The 19,503-nt window shown below is 42.7% G+C and overlaps 1 protein-coding gene across 1 annotated transcript; it reads left to right on the top strand.

Moving 5' to 3' along the window:
• The first annotated feature begins 1,176 nt into the window (after positions 1–1,176).
• On the top strand, positions 1,177–18,480 carry C20H8orf33 (chromosome 20 C8orf33 homolog). The gene is made up of 6 exons (XM_010998719.3): positions 1,177–1,255; positions 1,344–1,389; positions 1,468–1,613; positions 1,812–1,896; positions 2,052–2,198; positions 2,560–18,480. The coding sequence occupies exons 1-6, from the start codon at positions 1,250–1,252 to the stop codon at positions 2,697–2,699; spliced, it is 570 nt and encodes a 189-aa protein (XP_010997021.2). The 5' UTR covers positions 1,177–1,249; the 3' UTR covers positions 2,700–18,480.
• Positions 18,481–19,503: the final 1,023 nt, after the last annotated feature.

The raw sequence follows: 19,503 nt of genomic DNA, 5'->3' as shown, positions 1-19,503 counted from the left end.
TTGTTTTGTTTGTTAAGAAATCATATATTTCCCTGCCCAGACTGCCATAACAAATACCACAGACTGGATGTCTTAAACAGCAGATGGTTATTTTTGCACAGTTCTGGTGGCTGGAGGTCCGCAATCAGGTCCCCTCTAGGGTTGGTTTCTTGTCAGGCTTTTGTACTTAGCTTTCAGGTGGAAACTTCCTGCTGTGCCCCTGGTGGCATTTTCTCTGTGTGTTTGCAGCATGAGGTGTTTGGTGTCTCCATCTTCTGATAAGTACACCAGTCCTATCTGATTAGGGCTCCATCTTTATGATCTTGTTCAGCCATAAGTACCTCACCACATTGGATGTTAGGGCTTCAAAATACGAATTTTGGCGGGACAAAATTCAGCCAGCTTGTAATACATAGAGAGTGGCCAGTGACTGTCTTGCAGTTATTGAGTCTGAGTATATAACAAAGCGGAACAAATAAGTAGATACTCAAATATTTAAAAATCTTGATTGACTGCCTGTCATGAAAAGCCACCCCCCTTTCACTTGACTTTTCCTCTTTCTGTATGAGTAGTGTCACTAAATACATATTCTGTGTTAGTGCTAATTTGTGGTAAGTGATGGAGAGGAAGGATTCAGGTGCCTAGCTGAAAGAACATAGCTCAGCTAAATAAAAAAAAGAATCCAAGTGTCCTATTTCCACTTTTTTCTGCATTTAAGTCTAAGACCACGTCACCAAGACCGGCTCCCAGTGCTTCGCACTGAGCTTAGAACGGAAGCCGCCTCCGGCCGCGGTCTGGGGCCCTGCACGACCGGCTCCGACCCAACTCTCCCACCTCGCCTGGCACCTCGTCCCCTGCCGCAGACCGCCTTCCCGCTGCAGGACCAGCCCCGTCAGGCCTGGCACGTGCTGCGCCTCTGAGGTCTTTGCTGACCACTCCCCGCCGCGTTGGGGCCGCTGTTATGCACAACGCCTCTCTGGGTGACAGTGTTTCTTGTGTATTTACCTGCTTTTCCCTCCCTACGAGAAGGTGAGCCTGAAGGGCACATTCCTTGTTTAGGGCGCTGTCCTTTCATCCCGAGCTTTGCAGCGCAGTGAGTGTGCGACCTGGGTCTGGCCAGGCAGCCCTGGCCCCGCCCGCAAAGGGCCCCGCCCACATTCACAGCCCCGCCCGCGCCCTGCGGAACGCTGCGACGCAGACGTGTTTCCGGGGGAGGGAATTCAGCGTGGGACTGGAAGCCCTACGCGGGCTTCCGCGGCTGCTGCGGCACATGGCGGTGAGCAGTGTGGCGAGGATGCGCCGGTGGCGGGGTCTTAGGCCATCGGCGACCCCTCCTGACCCTCGTGCTGTCCCCCTTTCTCCAGGCTCCAGGACATTCTGCTCGGGAGACATCGGCAGCTCCAGGGCCAGGTACTGCCCGCGCACCCTGCAGACCCCGGGTCCCGAGTCCTTCAACTGTAAGGTTCCATCCAGTCTGTCTCCGCTTAGGGCAGCCTACGTGCAGTGACGCCGCCTCCAGGGCCAAGAAACATAAGAAGAAGAAAAACCGGAATGGGGCCTCTGTGGCGAATGTAGGCGGGAAGGCCTCAGAAAAGCCCGCTGCAGAGGAAGCCCCGCTAAGCGCTGAGGCCCAGGCAAGGGCGGGTCTCAGTGGGGAAGGGTGGAGCCCCTGGTTGCATTTTGGGTAGGAGTCCTCCGGTGGGTGTGGTTTCGAATAAGCAGGGCTAAGGGATGGAGTGTGAGATGGGGCATTTTGCGTTCCTGTAGGATGGGGCTGGAGGCCGCGGGGGTCCTGGTGCTCTCTCACAACCCTTATCCCCAATCCATCACAGGCGGAGCAGCTGGCCCGGGAACTGGCCTGGTGCGTGGAGCAGCTGGAGTTGGGGCTGAAGACGCAGAGACCCAACCCTAAGCAGAGTGAGGGGCCCTTCTGTAGAATTAGGGGGAGGTGAACAGTGACAGTCCTAGGCCTTCCTTGCAGGTGCTGCCAGGGGATGGAATTGTTTCTTTTGCGGTGGGGCAGCTGGAGGAGAGAATAGAGGAGGTTACCAGTCCTTTATTTTTATCTGCAGAAGAGCAGGCTCTCGGGGCAATCCGGATCCTGAGCAGCCAAAGAACCCCCCTGCCCCGGAAGAGGCAGCTGATGCGCTCCTTGTTTGGAGACTACAGGGCTCAGATGGAAGCTGAGTGGAGCGAGGCCCTGCGGGCTCTCAGGACCGGTGAGGAGCTGGGAACCGGTTGATACAGGACTGCCTAGTTCAAGGGGGTGGGGAGGAAGAGCCTAGGGAGTGGATAGAGGAAGCCCAGAGCAGTAGGGTTGGCGGGGATACGAGATGGCTCAGTGAAGCCCCAGGGAGCAGGGAGGTAGAAGGCTTGGATCTCTCACAGAACTCGGGCTGGGACAGGAGGCAGGCAGAGACAGGAGTCAGTCTCTCTGTGATTCTCAGCGGGGTGTGATGTTAGTACTTTCCTTATAATTTTGAGAAGTAAATCAGTTGGTGTTTACAAAGGGGTTAGAGTTGTATGGACGCTGTTTCTGTTACTATTTAGTCCTGACGTTGTCTCTCCCCTCGCCTATAGCAGCCCACTCGGCCCAGGTGCAGCCTGCAGGTGAGGCCACCAGAAGGAAGAGCCGAAAGGTCTGCAGGCCCCATCTAGCAAGGGGAGCCAAGGATATCCTAGACACTCCTCTTGAAGAGTTCAGGTTCAACTTCTTTTAGCCTCTTCCCCATCCAGGACAGTCCCCCTCTGCAGGTGGTAGAGGGGTTTGTCTTGAGTGCAGAGCTTTTCCAGGGATGCTTTGTCAGACAGATGTGGGATTGGTCTGTCCCTGGCTGGGCACTGAGTCTTGTGTCGACCCAATTCACTTGGAGACACCAACTCTACTGGAGGGTCGAAGTAAAGGGGCAGGGTCAGGGGGTGAAGGGGTCTGGCCAGGATGTGGTGGGTTGAAATTGGAAAGAGTGGGAGGAGTATTCATGTCTTAACAGGGATGTGGTTGGACCTGGAAATGATGCAACTCCTTTTCAGTCCTTGTGTGGGAGTTTTGGGTTGTTGTCATGGGAATTGTCAACCCGGCATGATTCTGTTGGGTGTGTCATTTAGCATGCTAATATATTACAATGAACGTGTACTAAGGCTCAAGGTGGGCTGGAAGTCTTATGTTCTGCAGTCTTGGACCCTAGTCTGTTCTAATCAGTTTTTTGTGCTTTTCTCTATGCAGCTTCCTCCTGAAACTTAGATAAGAGTAATTGGGTTCCACTCAAGGGAGAGGCAGGGGTATGAACCTGGGGCAACAGAGTCTAATATTTCAACATTTTGATGTATCTTGTGTCTTCTGTTGTATGAAAAATTCAGAATTCTGTTGTGTGAAAAAATTCAGAATTGCTTGTATTTGCAAATTGAAAGTTGACAGTCTACAGTCTTTAAGAATATTCAGCTAGCTACTTAGAACGCTTTATTTGATATGAGTGGGTCTTTTTAATGAGATTTTTGTCTGACTGCATTGTGTGATGTCCTCTGAGGCACCACTTTGATATTTCTGCTGTCTTAACAAAGGATTTTCCAGTCACATATGTTTTCCTGACCATGCCCTGCATTTTATCTTTGTTTAGAATCCTTTTTCTCGGGGAGGCAATAAAGTTTATTTTGGGAGATACTGTTAAACAAAATTAAAGTTGTGTACGTTAGCAACTGTCGAATGAAATAAATGCACAGCCTAAAAGTTGAGAGTTATGCTTTACTTGGCGGGAGGACTGGAGCAGGGGTGACAGCCTCTCAGATTGCTCTGAGGGAGTGCACCAGAGAGATGGGGGAGGAGCTAAGATATATAGAAATTTTACAACAAAGATCAGGTAGTAAGAACATTAAAAGATTGCTTGTTAATTGAAGAAAGCCAGATATCTCAAGTTAAAGAATTTAGCACTGTTCTGTGTACGGGAGGGAGCAAACATTTGGGCTTACTGAAATTATTCCTTCAACAAGCATCTAGCTATCTAGGGCCAGTATGCTGTCCTTTCATATTTTAAGTCCCCTCAGGCTGATGAGGCCTAGCTGCAGGCTTATCTTCACTCTGGGGGTGGTGGCAGTGGCTGATGACTTGAGATCTTCAGCATTCTTTTACTGGTATGGCTTGCAGTATTTTCTGTTCACACAGCATAACTCAACATCCTTAATTGGTTGAGCACAGAGGATTTTTAAGGCAGTGAAACTATGTGGTGTGATACATTCATGGTGAGATGTGTTTGCCAGAACCCATAGGTTGTACATCACCAGGAGTGAACTCTGATGTAAACTCTGGACTTTGGTGATCATGATGTCTCCATGTAGATTCAGCAGTCGTGACCAACACACAGCATGCTAATAGGATAGTTGGGGGGTAGGAGGCTCTGAGAACCTGTGTGTGTGTCTGGGGTTTGGGGGTGGGAATGGGGGTGATGCAGGAAAAACGAATGTGGGGCATGAGAAGGGCTGTGTCCCAGGCTTCGGTTGAGCCCTTGGGACATGCCCCGCCAAGTATGGGTCCTTGGCTTTGTGCAGGAAGGAATTCAAGATCGAGCCACAGTTGAGTAAAGGTAGATTTATTCAGAGAGGTGTATTGAAAGGCAGGAGAAAGGCCACGAGGTGTGGGGGCTAGGAGCTCAGATTAAAAGTAGGTACACACACCATAGACAGAGCGTGGTCCATCTCCACCTCCGAATGGAGAGAGGCAGCTGTGGCGAGGAACTGTGGTGCCAGTTTTTATGGGCTCAGTGGCTTCATGTGCTAATAAGTGGAAGGGCCAGTCTAAGTAGCCTGGGGAAAGGGCTGGGATTCCCAGGAAGTTGGCCATTTCCCACTCTGACCTTTTGCGCCCAGCCTTGGGCCTGCCATGGTGCCTGTGGGCATGTTATTCACCATGCTTATATTACAGTGGGCGTATAATGAAGCTCAAGATCTGCTAGAAGTTAAATCTCTCATCATCCTGAGCCTCAAGGCCTACTGGGGGTTGAATCTTTCACCATTTTGATATTAATTGCTGTAGCATTCCTTGAATGGCTGTGCCCTGCCCCCTTCCTGTTTCAGGGGGAGCAGCAAGAGCAGATAGGGGGCATATGGGACCTCTCTGTACCCTGCCCAACTTTGTTGTGAGCTCAAAACTGCTTAAAAAAAAGAAGCCTCTTTAAACAAAGAAACACACATTCCAGTAGTATCCCATGGCTGCTCCTCTTCAAGTCCTCAAGTTTTCTGGGCCATGGGAGTGGAACGTCAGCCGACATCATGTTTTTTTCACCCTGCATCCTTTTAAAGTTTTATGTGACATCTGCTTTTTATCTCTTACATTCTTCTTATTTTAAAAATAGTGTTTTTCCTTCTTCTTTAAAAAAAAATTGATGTATAACTGATGGGCAGTATTGTTGCCGAAAGATCAGCCCCCGTCACTGATGAGCCAAATAACCCAGAGACAAGTTCTTGGACCTTAGAAGAAAAGAGGCAATTTTATTGCTTTGTCAGGCAAAGGGGACTCACAGCAGGATAGTGCCTTCAAAACTGTGAACCCACCTTGGAGATGGGGTGGGGTGGTTATATAGCCATAGCTCAAACAATAAAGCATTGATAAGAAGTGACAGAATCATTTTCTCATCAGAAGACTTAGAATGAGGACTTGATGCCTCCAGGTGACCAATTCCATAGAGGCCAGCGGTTAGATCTCTTTATCTCATAAGGTGTGGTCTTCTTGGTAATTCAGGCTATTTTGTAAGGTTAACATCCTGTGACCTCCTTGGAGAAGGACCCAGAGATCAAGCTTTATTATTACTTTCACTTACTGGAATAAAGTAGAAACAGTAAGGTCAATAGCTTCAGTTTTAACAATGGGCCTGGAACTGTGAGTAGCAAGTGGTCAGTCAGGTCAGTTGACCATTTTAAGGGCGAGCATAAGAATAAGCAATCCGTTAGCCTAAGTGTGGCCATTTTATTAATCCTTCTTCAGTATTAGTTTTCAGGTATAGAACATAGTGATTTGGTATTTCTATACGTGGCCAAATGATGACCACAGTGAGTCTAGTTACCACTGGTCACCATACAATGTTAGCAGAGTGTTATGGACTCTATTCCCTATGCTGCACATGACATCCCTGTGACATTTGTTATGTGACTGGAGTTTGTGTGTGTCAATCTTTCTTACCTGTTGCACTCATGCCCCCAACCCTCTCTCCTCTGCAACCACCAGCATGTTCTTGGGATCTATGAGTCCATTTCTGTTTTCCTGTTTGTTCATTTGTTCTGCTGTGTAGATTCTACATAAAAGTGACACCAAAAGATCTCTCTCTTTCTCTGTCTGACATATCTCACTTAATATCCTATAGGTCCATTTATGTTGTTGCAAGAGTTCATTCTCTTTTATGGCTGAGTCATTTTCCACTGTGTGTGTGTGTCTAAAAAATATATTTTACACACAGAAAGATACCCCCGAGTGTAATTCCTGCAGCATATGGTAGTTCTATTTTCAATTTTTTGAGGAGCCTTCATACTGTTTGCCACAGTGGCTGTAACAATGGATGTTCCCAACAAAGGTGCATGAGGGTTTCCTTTTCTCCACATCTTCACCGGTGCTTGTCATTCGTTGCCTTTTGGGTGATAGCCATTCTTTCAGGTGTGGGGAGATCATCTCATTGTGGTTTTGATGTGCATTTCTTTGATGATGAGCGATATTGATCATCCTTTCATGTGTCTGTTGGCCATCTGTATACTGTGGAAAAATGTTTGGTCTTCTCTCCCAATTTTTTTTTTTACTAGTGTTTTTCTTTTTTAAATATATTTTGGTGGTTGAGTTATGTGAGTTTTTTGTTGGTCTGTTTTGGATATAAATCCCTTTCAGATGCATTTTTTTGTGAATATTTTCTCACATTCAGTAGGCTGCCTTTTCATTTTGTGAATGGTTTCTTTTGTTATCAAAAGATTTTCAGTTGGATGGTGTCCCATTGGTTTATTTTGTTTTTGTTTCTCTTGCTTGAGGAGACAGAGCCAAAAGATTATTGCTAAGACTGATGTGAAAGAACTTACTGTCTTTGTTTTCTTCGAGGGGTTTTATGGCTTCAGGTCCTACACTAAGGTATTTGGTTCATTTTGAGGTTGTTTTTGTAGATGGAATGAGGAAGGATTCCAGTTTGATTCCTGTGCATGTAGCTGTCCAGTTTTCCCAACACCACTTATGGAAGATGCTGTCTTTTCCCTGTTGTATATTCTCACCTCCTTCATCATAAATGAATTGACCACACAAGCATGGGTTTATTTCTGGCCTCTTAATTCTGTTCTGTGTATTTATGTGTATTTCTTTTGTGCCAATAGCATACTGTGTTGATGGTTCTTGGTTTGTAGTAGGGTTTGACATCAGGGAGCGTGTGGTAGAGTTTGACAGCAGTGGTCATGATATGAAAGTTTTGTGCTTCTTTCTTAAGATTGTATTGATTATTCACGTTCTTTTGTGTTTCCACACACAGTTTAGAGTCCTTTGTTCTGGTTCTCTGAAACATTCTGTTGGTATTTTGCTAGGACTGTCATCAAATCTCTAGATTGCCTTGGAGCGTGGGATCCTTTTAACAGTACAATTTCTTCCAATCCATGAGCACAGTGTATCTTCCCATTGTCTGTGTCATCTTTGGTTTCTTTCATCAGTGCCTCCTGGCTGTCTGAGTGCAGGTCCGTGCCTCCTGGGTCGGGTGTGCTCCTGGGTATTGTAGTTTGGTAAAGGTCATTGTCGGTGTTGGTGGTTTCTTAATTTCTCATTAGCTAGTTTGTTGTGAGTGTGTAGAAATGCAACCAATTTCTGTAGGTTAATTTTGTATCCTGCAACGTGATTGAATTTTCTGATGAGTTCTGTTTGTTTTTGTGTGTCATCTTCAGGATTTTCTATACAGAGTATCATGTCATCTACAAACAGTGACAAATTTACTTTTTCATCAGCCATCTGATTTCTTTTCTTTTTTTCATCTATTTACTATGGCTGGGACTTCCTAGACCATGTCAAATGAAGATGGTGAGAGGGGTCAGGGCTAGAGTTAGGTTTAAGCATAACTGGCCCTCTTCCCCTTCCTCCATCTCCATCTCTCTGTGGCCTCCCAGAAGGACAGGACCAGTCCAGGGTCACCTATGACTCAGGGAGTTGAGCTGGGCCAGTGCTTTTTCTGCATCCCCTCCCTTCCCACTGAGTCCTGGGCATATTTTGGTATCCTATCTGTGTATCTTCTTTGGGCAGATGCCCATTTAGATCTTTTCCTATTTTTAATGGAGTTGTTTGTGTTAGAGTTCTTTATATATTTTGAGACAAATCCTTTATTTGATGTGTTTTAACTCTTTCTTCCAGTTTGTGGCTTGCCTTTAGATTTTCTGAATAAGGTCTTTCACAAGTAGATGTCTTTAATTTTATAAAGCTCATGATATTGCAGGAGTATTAATAAAATGGCCACACTTAGGCTAACAGATTGCTAATTCTTATGCTTGCCCTTAAAATAGTCAACTAACCTGACTGACCGGTTGCTACTCACAGTTCCAGGCCCACTGTTAAAACTAAAGCTATTGATCTCACTGTTGCTACTTTATTCCAGTAATCAAAAGCTACAGTCATGCTTGGACTCTGAGTCTCCAGGGAGAAGATCACAGAACTGTAACCTTACAAAGTAGGCTATATACTAAGAAGACCACACCTTGAGTGCTCATGAGATAGAGATTGAAAAAGTGACAACCACTGGCCTCTATAGAATTGGTTGCCTGGAGGCATCATGACACCATTCCAAGTCTTCTGATGAGAAAATGATTCTGTTGATTGTTATTAATGCTTTGTTTGAGTATGGCTGTATAACCACCCTACCCTATCCCCAAGGTGGGGTCACAGTTTTGAAGGGACTAGCCTGCTGTGTCTCCTTTGCCCAGGAAAGTAATAAAACTGCCTCTTTTCTTCTAATCTCCAAGGCCCTGTCTGTGAATTCTTTGGTTCATCAGGGATGGGGGCTGATCTTTCAGCAACAATATTCCTTGATTTTCTTTCTGGAATGCCTTTTTGTGTTGTGTTAAAACTCAAAGCTCATGATCTACATGACCAAATCCAAGCTCATATTGATTCTCTTCTGGTTTCTTCTGTAATTTTGAATAGTTTTGCATTTAAAATTTGTCTATGAATAATTTTGAGTAATGTTGGTGTAAGTTGTAAAGTTTGCATCTGCATTCATTTCATTCCATATGGTCCCCATTAATTGTTCCCTAACTGTTTTGGAGAAGTAAGGGATATTGTCCCCATTTCAGTTTGAATTTCCACAGTTAAATGGATTCAGCAGTTCCCCCAGCAGGGGGTGTGGTCTCCAGCGAACTGTGAATGGGGCCTGCACCTTCCACACTGACCACAGGGTCGCTGAGCTGCATCGCTGACCCACAGCGCATGCGCATTCCATGCGGACTTGGCTCTGTTCGCAGCTGAGAGGAGTTTGTCTCATTTACCGCCAGGGCTGCAGGTTGGGTCGCGCGGCTGGTCATTGTCTATGCAGCAGGAGCTCAATCTCCTTGGGACCCACCCAGGCTGCAGCTTCAGGACCACACAGGGCAGCGTCCATGTGGCCAGGAGCTGATTTTCCCGATGACCCAGGCATTGCTGGGAGGAATAGGTGAGGAAAGGTGGGGAGAAGCTCCCTGTGCATGGCTGATGGCTTGGGTGGGGGGTGGTGGGCTTCATATGACCAGGAAGGGCTTGGTGTGGAAAACCAGGTTTTATCAGTTCTGTGTGCAGTGCAGATGGCATGTGGTGTCCAGGTTTCCCAGCACTGCTTCCTATGGGGACCGTCCTTTCCCCTTGGTGTGTCTGAGCCCCTTTGTCATACCTTAACTGACCTCATCTGCCTTGGGTTTTTTTTCTGGAATCGCTGTTCTGTCCCTCTGGTCCACGTCCCTGTTTTTATGACAATTCTGTGCTTCTTTTGTGACTGTAGCTTCATGGTATAGTGTGAAGTCAGGGAGGGAGATGCCTCCAGTTTGTTCTCCTTTTTCAGGGTCGCTTTGGCTATTTGGGGTCCTTTGTGGGTCCACACAAATTTTACGGTGGTTTGTTCTATTTTTGTGAAAAATGCCATTGAGATGTCTTATTTAAGGGGGAAAGTGGGCAGTTTTAGGTGAGAGAGCCCTGAAGTAAGAACCAGATGCCAGTTATAGTTCATTTACAGAAATCCCCATGGATCATGGTCCTGGAATGAGGAGAGAGGCACGTTTGTGGGCGGGCTGATGGCTTATCCAGGCTTGATGATTAAGCACTGGTTATTAGTTATGATAAGCATGTTGGCTGGAAATGTTTGGACTCTGTGTGGTAGTATGATTAGTAAACATTAGTTTACTAATTGATTAGTAAAATTAGTTTACTAAATGATAAGTAAACATTTGTTCATGTAATATCAATCAATTCAATTACCCCTGTGAATATTTGTAGGGACTGGAATCCAATATGGATTGAACTGTTTGATGTGTCCTGTAATAGCAATAGGCTGACGTGCATGCTTATGCGCATGGATTAGATAATTAATTCATGGTTATACACGTCAGTATTACATATGATAAAACGTCTGTATTGTACTTGTATATGTAGAAGGGCACGTAATGCACAAGGTACACAGTGATGTTCGTTTTTATGGTGTCATTTTCTCACACTTCGTTGTACTTGTAGACAGCACTCAAGCAACAAGTTAAGAAAGTTGTTCAGGGAATAGTTTAAGTGGAATTTCAACCTTGGAAGCTGAAGGCAGAGCTGGAGCTTCTTACTGGACTCTCAGGGAGACGTGTCCTCCTTTTACTGTTTATAAGACCAGGCTAATAAATATACGAGAAAGACCTTTCATTTCAGGAGGTTATTTTCAATAATGCTTGTTATTGGTAAAAGGACAAGAATTAAAATAATTAAAAGAAAGTGTAGAATAGATGCTAGTTCAGGTTCTTGTAGCCAAAAGACAAGACTGAAGCTGATACGAATGCAGCACAAGCTTTATTCAGTGGTCAAAGACTGGAGAAGTGGGAACTTAGCTCACAGATCAACTTCTCACCCTTATGGAGAAAGGGATTTGATTTTGAACAGTAAAGACAAAGGAGGAGTGTTTGTATGCCAGCTGGGGATCCCTTCTCTTCTCTCTTTAATGGAGCAGCCACTGTGCCAGCCCTCTCTTGAGGTGAGCCGTTCTGGGGTTTCAGGCTGGGTCACCTGACCTGCTGAGGTGCTCAGTGTCAGGGAACTCAGGAGCCAGTACCCTAGCAGGGGTGCTGGGGACACTCATAGCCTCAGTGAACGTCCCTTCCAGCAGACAGCCCAGCCAAAGTGGGGGAACTTCGGGGGATTACAGTAGGAGAGAGTCACCATCTCACTGATGCTTCAGAAAGTCCATGTTGGGACGGGATGTGAGATGCACCGTGGAGGTGGGATCTTTGTCAAGGCCTGATGGCGGGCACAAGATCAGGCTTGGGCCAGGGCTGTAGATGGGGAGTCCTGTGGGGACTGGCTCTGGAGGAGGAGCTGACAGCTACTGATGCACAAGGAAAGTGGGAGACTGGGAGGCCCCAGGTGTCTGGGCTTAGCAACCAGGGAGGGTGAGGCTGCCTCTTGGGGTGTGGAGAGTGGCAGGATCACAGTCCTGTGAGGGGCCTGTCAGCCCCAAGGTGAGGGGGGACGCAGTAGTTGGACAGATACATCTGGCCTGGGAGAGGGGTCCAGGGAGGAAGGGGAGAGGCCGAGTAGCGGTAGGTGGGTTACAGCAGATCTGTTAGTGGCTGTGTATGCATTCCACTGGCAATGAGGGAGGGTGCCTGTTGTTTCTCACCACCAGCAATGGGATTGTACTTGTGGGGTTTAGTGGTCCTAATAGGTGTGCTGTGATATCTTGTGATTTTAAGTTATCATTCCCTAATTGTATGTGATGTTGAGCATTTTTTTGGTATGCTTATTTACTCCATCTTTTATTGCTGGGTGTCTATTCAGCTCTTTACCCATTTTTATTTTGGAGTTCTTTGTATATTATGAGTCCAGATCATTTATCATCTATGTGTTTTGTAAATAGTTTTCTCACAGTTTGTGGCTTGTCTTTTGGACTTCTGAATAATGTCTTTCTGAGTAGAAATCTTTTATAAAGTCCCTAATATTAATTTTTTTTTTTTTGTGGGTTGGCTTTTTGTGTAGTGTGATAAAACTCAAAGATCATAATCTGCTTGACCAAATCCAAGGTCATGTAGATATTTTTTGGTTTATTTGTATAATTCTGATATTTTTTATTTTAAATGTGTATGAATACATTTGAGTGAATTTGTTTTAAGTTTTAAAGTTTGTGTCTCCATTCACATCATTCCTTATGGCTTCCAGTTAATTGTTTCTTAACTGTCTGGAGAAGTTATGGATATTTGGCTATATTTCAGTTTGAATTTCCAGTTTAAAGGATTCAGCACAACTGCCCTTGGGGCGGGGCCTCCTTATTCAGAAATCCAAAAGATAAGCACAAAGTGGCCGTGAGGGCGGCTTGGTTCCCGCCCTCCTGTCCACAGTGTAGTGGACTGAGCAGAGCTGCCCTTAGGGCATACCTCCCCCCTCCACCTCTGGCTGCGGGAGCAGCTGGGTCCAGAGCCTGCCTCCCAGACCTGTGGTGGGAACAGACATGCATTCTGCCCAAGGACTTGGCTTCCTCCACAGCAGACTGGAGCCAGGTCTCCTCTGTACCTGCTGGGGCTTCAGGACAACAGGGGGTTATGTCCCTGCTGACGGGAGCCCAGTCTCCTCAGCACCCGACAGGAGGTGCTGCACTGAAGGAAAATGTGAGGAGGAAGGAAAAGTGAGAAGTTTCCTGTGAGGGGCTGACTGCTGAGGGGAGTCCCTCCTCAGAGGCCCTAGGAGAGGAAGGGCTGGATGTGGGAAACTGGGTTTTAGTCAGTTTTTGTGTGTGGTGTAGAGTGTGTCGTGTCCTTCTTTGGTGTCTGGTGTCTTATTTTCCAAGTGCCTTTTGTTGAGGGGTCCGTCCTTTCCCTGGTGCTGGTTCCTGGCTCCTTCCTTGTGAATTTACTGACCACATACCTATAGGTTTATTTCTGGGCTCTCTCTGGTCCATGTCCCTGTTGCTGTGCCAATTCCACACTTTTTGGTGACTTTAGTTTCCTACTGCAGTGTGAAGTCTGGGAAGGAGATGCCTCCAGCCTGTTTCCCTTCTGTAGAATCTCTTTGGCTGTTCAGGGTCCTTTGTGTTTCCACACCAATGTTAGGAAAGTTAGTTCTTTTTCTGTGAAAAATGCAACTGAAGTTTACTTTACTTTATTGAAGTATAGTCAATTCACAGTGTTCTGTTATTTTCTGGTGTAGGGCATAGTGATTTGACGAGGGTTGCTTTGAGTTTGAGCACTGCTTTGGGTAGAATGGACATTTTAACCATATTAATTCTTTCTGTCCGTGAGCAGAGGGTATCTTTCCATTTATTTGTGTCTGTTCAGTTTCTTTCCTTAGTGTCTTAGAATTTTCAGTGTGCAGGTCTTTCACATCCTTGATTAAATGTATTCCTAGGTAATTTTTTGGATGCAATTGTAAATGGTATTTAAAAAAAAGTCTCTTTCTGATGTTTCACTATTAATGTATAGAAAGACAACTGATTTTTGTGTTTTGATTTTGTACCTTGTGGCTTTACTGAAATCATTCATTAGTCCTAACAGCTTTTCGATGGCTTGATGTGGAAAACTAGAAATCAGAAATTGCCCTGTTTGGACTCCATCCAGGTCATCCACAGCACCTAAAACACAGTAGCTCTTAATCTTCCCACAGTGCCTCTGAATTACCTTTGGACTCCTACAAGGGCAATTAGCATCAGCACTTTGGTTGAACTGGACCAGGTTAAGGGTTGGCCTCTATAAGGAAATCTGATGTCTTCTCTGCTTTTTCGGTGTGGCATTGACATGGTTGTTTTCAAAAGTAATTTAGTTTCTAGTAATTTTAAACGTATTAAGTACTTTAAATAGCATTACGCAGTACTCACATTTGCCACCTCACATAAAATACTCCAGTGGGTTTTACCTAAAACTGGGATACTCTCCCAGGGAACCAGCACATAAACCCCAAATGAAGAAATATTATGGTTCATCTTGTAACCCCATCCACAGGCCCACTTCAGCCCTTCCCCTTTGCCCCAACTTATAGGAATCCTTTCTTCCATTCTGTGCCAGTTTTCTTTTTCTGAAACTATTACTGAGAGTTTCCCTCTTTTTCAAAATCTTAATGGATTAAAGTGCACAAGATGAGTATGATCTGGGTGGCCTCTTCTGTGTGGCTTCTTTCACTTAGAATATTTTCAATCTAAATCCAAGTTGTAACACATATCATTAGTGATTCATTCACATTTTTCATTGTCATTAAAAATACAGAACATAGCACTTACCATTTAAACCACTTAAATATACAGTCTATGGTATTAACTAAATTCATATTGTTGTACAGAGAACTCACCATCCATCGCCAGAAACTTACTCATTTTCCCCAAGCGAAACTCTGTATCCAGTAAACACTAACTCCCCTCAGCCCCTGGCAATGACATTCTCTCTGTCTCTGAATTTGGCTTCCCTGGATGCCTTATGTAAGTGGAATCATATAACATTCGTCCTTCCGTGTCTGGCTTACTTCACTTAGCATAGTGATTTCAATATTTGTCCATGTTGTAGCATATGTCATAATTTCCTTAGTTTTTCAGGTTGTGTAGTATCCCATTGTGTATACACCACATTTTGTTTATCCATTCATCTGCTGATGGACAGTTGAATTGCTCCCACCTTTTGCTGTTGTGATTAGTGCTACTATGAATATGGGTATACCCATTTCTGTTCCAGTTCCTGCTTTCAAATATTTTGAATATATACCCTGAAGTGGAATTGATGGGATCACATGCTAACCACCTGCTTAAGTTTTTGAGGAACTACCATATGATTCTCAACCATGGTTGCACCATTGTATTCCTTTATATGTCAGAATAATATGGCAGTTTATGGGTGTACCCTATTTGTTTATCTGTTTAGCCTTTGATGGACATTTCAACTGTTCTACCTTTTGGGCCATTGCGAATAGTGCTGCTATGAATATTTGTATATAATTATTTTTGTTCAAACACCTGTTTTTAATGCTTTGGGGTCTGTATCTAGGAGTGGAGTTGTTGACCCATAAGGTAACTGTATTTTTATCTTTTTGAAGAAATGGCAGACTGTATACATGTGTTGTGCCATTTCCCAATTTTTCAAGTAACGTTTTAAGGTTTCAGTTTCTCTACATTATTGTCAATATTTGTTGTTTTTAGTTTTCTTGATTGCAGGGATTCTACTGTGCTTGAAATGATATGGCATTAATTTGCATTTCCATCACGACAGATTTTTAACATCTTTTCATGTGCTTGTTGACTATTTGTGTTGTTTGGAGAAGGGTCTATTTAGGGGGGAGGGTGGGAAGGGATAGACTGGGATTTAAAAATTGTAGAATAGATAAACAAGATTATACTGTATAGCACAGGGAAATATATACAAGATCTTATGGTAGCTCACAGAGAAAAAAATGTGACAATGAATATATATATGTTCATGTATAACTGAAAAATTGTGCTCTACACTGGAATTTGACACAACATTGCAAAATGATTATAAAAAATGTTTTAAAAAAGGGTCTATTTAAAATTTTTTTTAATCTAACTTTATTTATTGGTGTTTTTTCATTTTTCAACTTTATTAGGTAGAATTATTACTGTTTGACTGCACATATACCTTATATTGCATGTAAATACATATATACAATATACTGTACATTTTTTTTAGTTTACGTATAGAGAAGGGTCTATTTAAGTCCTTTTACCATGTTAAAAAGTGGGTTTGTTTTGTCTTTTTATGAGTTGTAAAAGTTCTAGATATATTCTTGATCAATTTTTTTTCAAGTATATAATGTGCAAATATTTTCTTTGATTTTGTGTACTGTGTTTTCAGTTTCTGGATAACATCTTTGATGTACAAAAGTCTTTAATTTTGAGGAAAGGCAATTTATTTTTTTTGTTTCCTTGCTTGTGTTTGCTATCAGATCTAAAAAAACCTGCTAAATCCAAGGTCATGATGACTTATCGCCATTGTTTCTTTGAGAGTTTATACAGCTTCCATCCCTATGTGTGAGGTATTGGTTCCAGGACGCCCTGTGGATACTAAATATCTGTCGATGCTCAAGTCCATTATATAAAATAGTGTAGTATTTGCAAATAATCTAAGCACAGCTTCCTGTATACTTAAAATCATCTCTAGATCACTTATAATAAATAATACAATGTAAATGATATGTAAATAATTGTGAAGAAAATATAGTGTTATTTAAATAGTTTCTGGCATGCCACAAATTCAAGTTTTTCTTTATGGAACGTTCTCAAATTATTATTATTTTTTATCTGAAGGTGAGTGATTCTGCAAATGTAGAATCAGCAGATGAGGGCTGATTGTCACTGTACCACTCTTTAAATTTAAGCTTTTTATGTATCTTGAGTTAATTTTGCATGTGGTATGAAGCAAGGACCCAATTTCATTTCTCTTGGAAATGAAAAAATTTCACTAGATAGACAATTGCCTGGCAACATTTGTTGAAAACACAATTTTTTCCCTCCAATTTAATGTTGCCCACTGTGGTAAAAAAAAAAAAAAAAAAAAATCAGTCAGTGCATGTGTCTTTTCACATTAGAGGGTTGCTCTGGATACATGCCCAGCAGTGGGATCTCAGACTTTTGCTTCTGATCTAAACAGAAGGAGGTCACTATGTGGAACCTACACTTTAGGATAGGGGGCTTTAGCTCCACTTCCTTGGTGGATGTCATGGATTATTAGGAATTCTTCTCCATAGGAGTTTTCTATTCAATTCCATTTATTAAAAAAAAAAACAAAACACCTATGTCATCATGTAACTTCACCATTGTAGATAGCTGGACAGCTATTTTAATCTTTTGGTTATAATCCAGCACTACAGATTTTGGTTGCTCAGTTTATTCCTGCTTTGGCTATTGAGAATTCTTTCATTGGCTCCTGTTTCCTTTGAGATCATTCCATCTTTGGGGGTTTTTCTTTTCCTGATACTTCCTTACTTTCTGATACAAGATTCAAGATTATCCTGGCTCATATACTGACTCTCAGTCCTAGTGTAAGCCATTTTTTCAAAGAGTCCTGATTCCTTTTATTAGAGAATGGTATTAAGAACTTGCATATGGGAGGTAAATATGCTTGGGTGACAATGCAGGAAATATATGCATGTCTTCTCACTGATGTGTATTGTTGTTGCACTGACCCCCAAATCTGTCACAAGCACAGTGATTGTTTTAAATTTAAGTTACTTAGAAAGTGGTCAAAGCAATGGGACACTCAATTTCCCCCTCAACAATAGTATATACTCCTAATTATAGAGATTATAATTATAAAGATGTCTATGTGGGACTGTCTGTATTCATAAGCCAAAGATGAGTTTATACTGATGCCTCCAACATGATCCATTATCACATGGACAGTGTACATCTCCCCCTGCTTATGTGTAACTCCCACTCAGACAGAATCCTTGTTTCCACCATCTTCCATCTAATTTGTTTCTCATTCTATTCCAGATCAGTGGTTTCACCATTTTTAGCTCCTACTTCTGTGAGATGGAACTTTATACATTCTATGCAGTACTTTTTCCCTTTAGTCTACACATTCTGTTTATTCCTGCAGTTACTGAGGCTGGCACCTTTTGCTCCACCAGCATCAGTGAGTGTTTTCATACATTTCTAAGACAGATTCTTCATTACATCCTGTATTCCATCCTGTGACACTACCGCTTACTTGATTACTTAATTGATTTGCTGGGCCATAGAGAACTATGGGTTTAGACAAATGGATATTGGCAGATGTCTGTCACTAAAGTATTATTATATGGGATATTTCAAAACTCCCACATGATCTGTTCACCATCTCTTAGTTTTCCCTTTCCCCAAATTTCACATACATAGAAATTTGCTCGTACAGTGCATATGTAGCCCCTCCAGACTGATTCTTTCACTTGTGTAAAGAAAAGCAACATGGAGTTGGTATTGATAAGAGAGCTCTGTCAGATGGAGCCAGGAGCCCATTCAGAAATTGTGACCTACCTATTATATCTCAGCCTGAATGAAATCCTATGTTTTGACCTGATGAAGTCACCCAGAACATCTGCCAGAAAACTGTCTACTTATTGTACTCTTGGCCTCAAATAATTCATGACAGTCTGTCTATGTATTTTATGCTTACCCTAAGTCAAATCATGATTTCTTAAGGACAAATATTTTTTGATCCACATCAGAGTCCATCACAGTTATGGCCAGTCAAGTTTAACAATGTCCTGGACTTTTGTCTTTATAAGCCTCTGTACTCTTATTCTTACCTGGATCACTCTAAGAATTACCTGAATCTGTGTTCCCCAAATGCAATTCTTAAAACCCCAAATAAACACTTTTCCTATTTGCAGTTTCCTGTATTATTATTATTATTATTATTATTATTATTATTATTATTATTATTATTATTATTATTAATTTTGTTTGCACACTTAGCATTATATATGTAAGATTCTCCCATGTCTTTGCATAGATTGGTAGTTCATTTCTTTCCATTGGTAAACAGTATTCCATTGCATGTGTACGGAAGGAAAAAAAATTTTTCCTCTACCCTGCTAGGATCTTGGTTGATATCCCCTCTGCAATAAAAGATTAAGAAGAGAAAAACAAAGAGGTTTAATAACAGTATACCTCCTGTACACTTGAGAGATACCCAGGAACACTGAATCACTCCCAGAAATGGCCAGAGCCATCCCCTTAAATAGCATGTTTAGCTAATAGCAAAAGGTAGACTTGAGGAAGGGAGGAAGCCAGTTATGTCAGGGTGTCATGCAAAGCACAATAAACATGATATGGTTGATACTCAGATTTAAGACAGGACTTTTCCATTGATAAGTTACCTGAGGATCCTTTATCTGGTACAGAAAGAGGAACACACCCTTACAAATGGAGATTCCTTTAAGAAATGAAAATGTCTCTCACAAAAGGGCAACCTATGCTCAGTTTTCTGAGAGTCTTTAAAAAAATTAATCAGGCTGAAATAGTCATTAGGCTACAGACCTATTTTGGGAGTGGCATACTCTGCTCCCCTTGACATGAGTGTGCACTGTGTTTTGCAAATACTTTCTCCCAGTTTGTGGTTTGTCTTTTGGCTTTATGAATAAGGCCTTTCACAGAGTAGAAGCATATGATTTTATAAAGCCTGTGTTAGTAGTATTTCATATTATTTTGTAGATAGTCATTTGGTGTTGTGTGTTAAAATGCATCACCAGGCCCAAGGTCTTACAGGTTTTCTCCCATTTCCTTTAAAAATTTTTAGTTTTGTCATTTAAATTTGTCTATGGGCAATTTTGAGTGAATTTTACTATCACTTGTAAAGTTTGTGTCTATGTTCTCTTCATTCTATATGTTTTAAAATCAATCGTCCCTTAAC

Source organism: Camelus dromedarius, chromosome 20 (assembly GCF_036321535.1).
Source record: "Camelus dromedarius isolate mCamDro1 chromosome 20, mCamDro1.pat, whole genome shotgun sequence".
Taxonomy (NCBI): Eukaryota; Metazoa; Chordata; class Mammalia; order Artiodactyla; family Camelidae; genus Camelus; species Camelus dromedarius.
Note: the sequence above shows the minus strand (reverse complement) of the source record. Positions and strands in the feature narration are given on the sequence as shown.

Coding starts and splice junctions, on each gene's coding strand:
- C20H8orf33 (XM_010998719.3), top strand. Junction 1,614..1,811: donor CGCTAAGCGCTGAGGCCCAG/GCAAGGGCGGGT, acceptor AATCCATCACAG/GCGGAGCAGCTGGCCCGGGA. Junction 2,199..2,559: donor CCTGCGGGCTCTCAGGACCG/GTGAGGAGCTGG, acceptor CCTCGCCTATAG/CAGCCCACTCGGCCCAGGTG.